This window comes from Buceros rhinoceros, unplaced genomic scaffold (genome assembly GCF_000710305.1).
Source record: "Buceros rhinoceros silvestris isolate BGI_N320 unplaced genomic scaffold, ASM71030v1 scaffold22193, whole genome shotgun sequence".
Lineage (NCBI taxonomy): Eukaryota > Metazoa > Chordata > Aves > Bucerotiformes > Bucerotidae > Buceros > Buceros rhinoceros.
In genome coordinates this window covers 35,250-38,202 of record NW_010402577.1, presented here as the reverse complement: position 1 = coordinate 38,202, position 2,953 = coordinate 35,250, and the positions used below count along the sequence as shown (strand labels likewise).

The 2,953-nt window shown below is 57.8% G+C and overlaps 1 protein-coding gene across 1 annotated transcript in view; it reads left to right on the top strand.

Moving 5' to 3' along the window:
- Positions 1-204: 204 nt before the first annotated feature.
- Positions 205-2,953, top strand: part of FOXP4 (forkhead box P4) — a gene marked incomplete at its 3' end in the record, with an annotated part of 34,111 nt that continues 31,362 nt past the window's right edge. Inside the window, exon 1 of the mRNA XM_010132678.1 lies at positions 205-405. Coding sequence (XP_010130980.1) covers positions 205-405 — 201 coding nt within the window. The remainder of the gene's footprint in view (positions 406-2,953) is intronic.

Genomic DNA, 2,953 nt, shown 5'->3' with positions numbered 1-2,953 from the left:
CATTTATTTTTTGGAGTAAATTTAAATGCGGCTAAAACCAGCCAGGGTTCGATGTCCCATCCCTGCATCTCCCTGCCAGATCTTGTGGGGATGGGAGACGGGATAGGGCGAGGATGGGATGCGGGGCAGGTGGAGGTGGGGAAGCCAACCAGGAATTTCTGCCTCTGCTCTCTCCTCCTCTTCCTCAGGTCCTGCTAGCAAGTCATGATGGTTGAATCTGCCTCGGAGACGATACGGTCCACTCCCTCCAGCCAAAACGGGGTCAGCAGCCTCAGCAACCAGCCCGATGGCAGCGGGGGCGGCACAGGCGGGGGCGGAGGGGGAGGAGGGCGCGAAGGAGCTGCGAGTGGGGAGACCAACGGCGAGATGAGCCCCGTGGAGCTCCTGCACTTCCAGCAGCAGCAGGTAGGAGGGTTGCCCCGCTTCATTCGCTTACCTGCCTTGCCCAGGGCAACGTGGAACTGGGTCCTTGGAGGATTTGGCTTGGGGGCAACACCCAATTTTGCACACCTTGTCCCCAGGCCTGGCCCGGGAGAGGAGTTGCACCAGACTTGGTTGTTCCTGTTGAAGTTGGGGTGCAGTTGCTGCCCCAGAAAGCAGGTGCCCGTCTTTTGGGGTGCACATCCCTCCGGAGATGGAGCCCATCGGTCCAGGCAGCTCAGGGGATGGTGTCCGGCGCCCCAGAGGAGGCTGCGCTTTGGGGCAGGTCTTGCCTGCGCTGGTGGGGTCTGCCTGCTCTGTCCTGCAGTGGCGCAGGAAAAGGAGGAGGGCTGTGAGACCAAAGATCTGTTGGCCGTAAAATAAGGAGCAGATTTTCTCTGAGTCTGTATCTGGTTATTGAGGGGGCTGACCAGAGGTGCTCCCCCATTCTCTGGGGCTCCTTGTTCCTTCAGCTGAAGAATTAACCTCACACACATGGCCAAAACCACGCGTGACCGCAACATGTGTGTGCAAGAGCTCTGTCCTTGAGCACGCGTGTGTGGACCCCGGGGAGCCCGAGCGCGGGAGCTGCCTGGCACACGTCCCCGTGCACGCCGCAGGGAGGAGGGGGACGCGTGTGCGTGTCTGCAGGTTACCTTTCAAAACAAACTTTGGCAAAAACATAAATTTTCCTCCTCGGATACTAAATAAGGCAATGATCCCTGCCTCGTATGGAGATCGCCTCCCTGAGCCATAAATTCCAGCGTGAAAGCTGTAAAAAATTGCTGTGTCTGATACTTTAGTAGTGAGCGCTGTAAATCCATTACCTGAATAACAGCCGTTTCTCACGCAGTTAAGCCCCTGTTCCCCTGATCTGAAGGGTAATCATGCGTGTAATGCTGCTGCGAGTCACCCCTGCCCAAGGAGCCGCCGCTCGCTCCCCTCCCCGAATTTCACCCAGCGGCAGCAGTGGATAGGAGATGCTTGTTCCTGCACGGCCAAAATGGTGCAAACTGGAGGGTGGGTTGTGAAACGGGTTTGTCTCTGCTGGAAAATAAGGGGAAAAAAGGGCTTTTGCAGCGCAGAGTGCTGCTGCTGCTGGCTTATCCGCGTGGCTGCTGCTCCCTGAGCTCACCCAGTAAATCCTGTCCGGCTCAGGGCACGGCCACTGCTTCCTTTTACCCTTTTGCATTTCTTCTTTCGGCTTGCTGGTGTAATTACCCCGGGAAACTCGCTGGCCTGTGGGATTATTAAGGCAGAGGGTTTGCTAAACTTCCAAAACTAAATGACATCTGCAATGACAGCACCTTGGCGCGGGGGAAGGAACCGTCCCAAGGACTATCAATCTTCATGCTTCAAGGAGCAGGCTGAGCACCAGCTGGGGTCAGGAATAAATGTCCCCATATAGAGAGTTTTGCACAATTAGGTGCTTTATGAAGGCTTTACACCATCCTCAGGAGGATCCAGCCCCTGGTCGCAGGCAGGCTCTTGGACCGCTGGGCTATTCCCATCTGACAGCTCCTCCGTCCAGACTCCACTGCAGCCCCCGAAATGTCAGTGCTCAATCCTCGTCCCTGTTTAACTGTGAAATCCCCAGGAAACGTGAGGAAGCCAGGATGGGTGGAAACCCAACCACCCAGCCTGGGCTTGGTTTTTGAAGCCACCGGTGGCCCTTTGTGTCTGTAGGGGTTTGCTTGGGCAATGCTGCTCCCCAGGGCATGTGCTCTGCCCTTGGTTTCGGATGGTTTTGCACTTTTTGGTGAACGAAACGAGCTGGTTTGGACCTTCTTTTGTGCCCACAGGCTCTCTGCTTTCCCCCTTTCAAAAGGGTGAACCCAGAGAGCCCTGAGGTTTATCTGCAGGGACTTGTCAGGTTAGAACTCCTCTCTGAGGATGCTGCCCAGAGGTGAGTGCCCTGGATGGGAGCTTAAGGCGAGGTGTGTGTCTTGTAGGGAGCTCTGGGACCCCTTTGAGGCTGTTTTGTGGCCTCTGGGGAGTCCCTGAAGCAACAGGATGAGGGTGTCCGGCTGCCCCAGCCCGGCTTTGCCAAGACAGAGGCTGCTCCACTGCGGAGCACGGCTTTCTGTCACAACCTCAGCTGTGCCGGGTCCGTCTGTCCACCCTGATCCATGCAGCTTCAGAGCATCCCGTGGTCCGGAGAGTCTGGAGGGAGAGCGGAACCCGACAGGGTGGGGAAAGGGCATCCCCCTCCCCTCCTTCCCTCCCTCCCTCCCTCTCGCCTCAGCGCAGGGGATGGTGTTCAGGTTAAATCCCTGGATTTCAATGGCAGGATTCGGTTGAAAAGCTTGAATAGCATGCTCCCGCATTGTGCCGGGGTTGGCGGAGGGGGAGAGGTCGGCCGGGGGCATGGGAGGGCTGCCCGCCGGCCGGGGTCTCCCACCGCCGTTGCTGTGGGAACATGGCGAGACCTCCAGCGTGCTGACATCCTCTAACCGGGCTCCAAAGGGCCCCTCAGCGCATTAATGAGGTTTTAATGTCGGGGGGCCCCCGGCACAGTGGGACCACCGCTCCG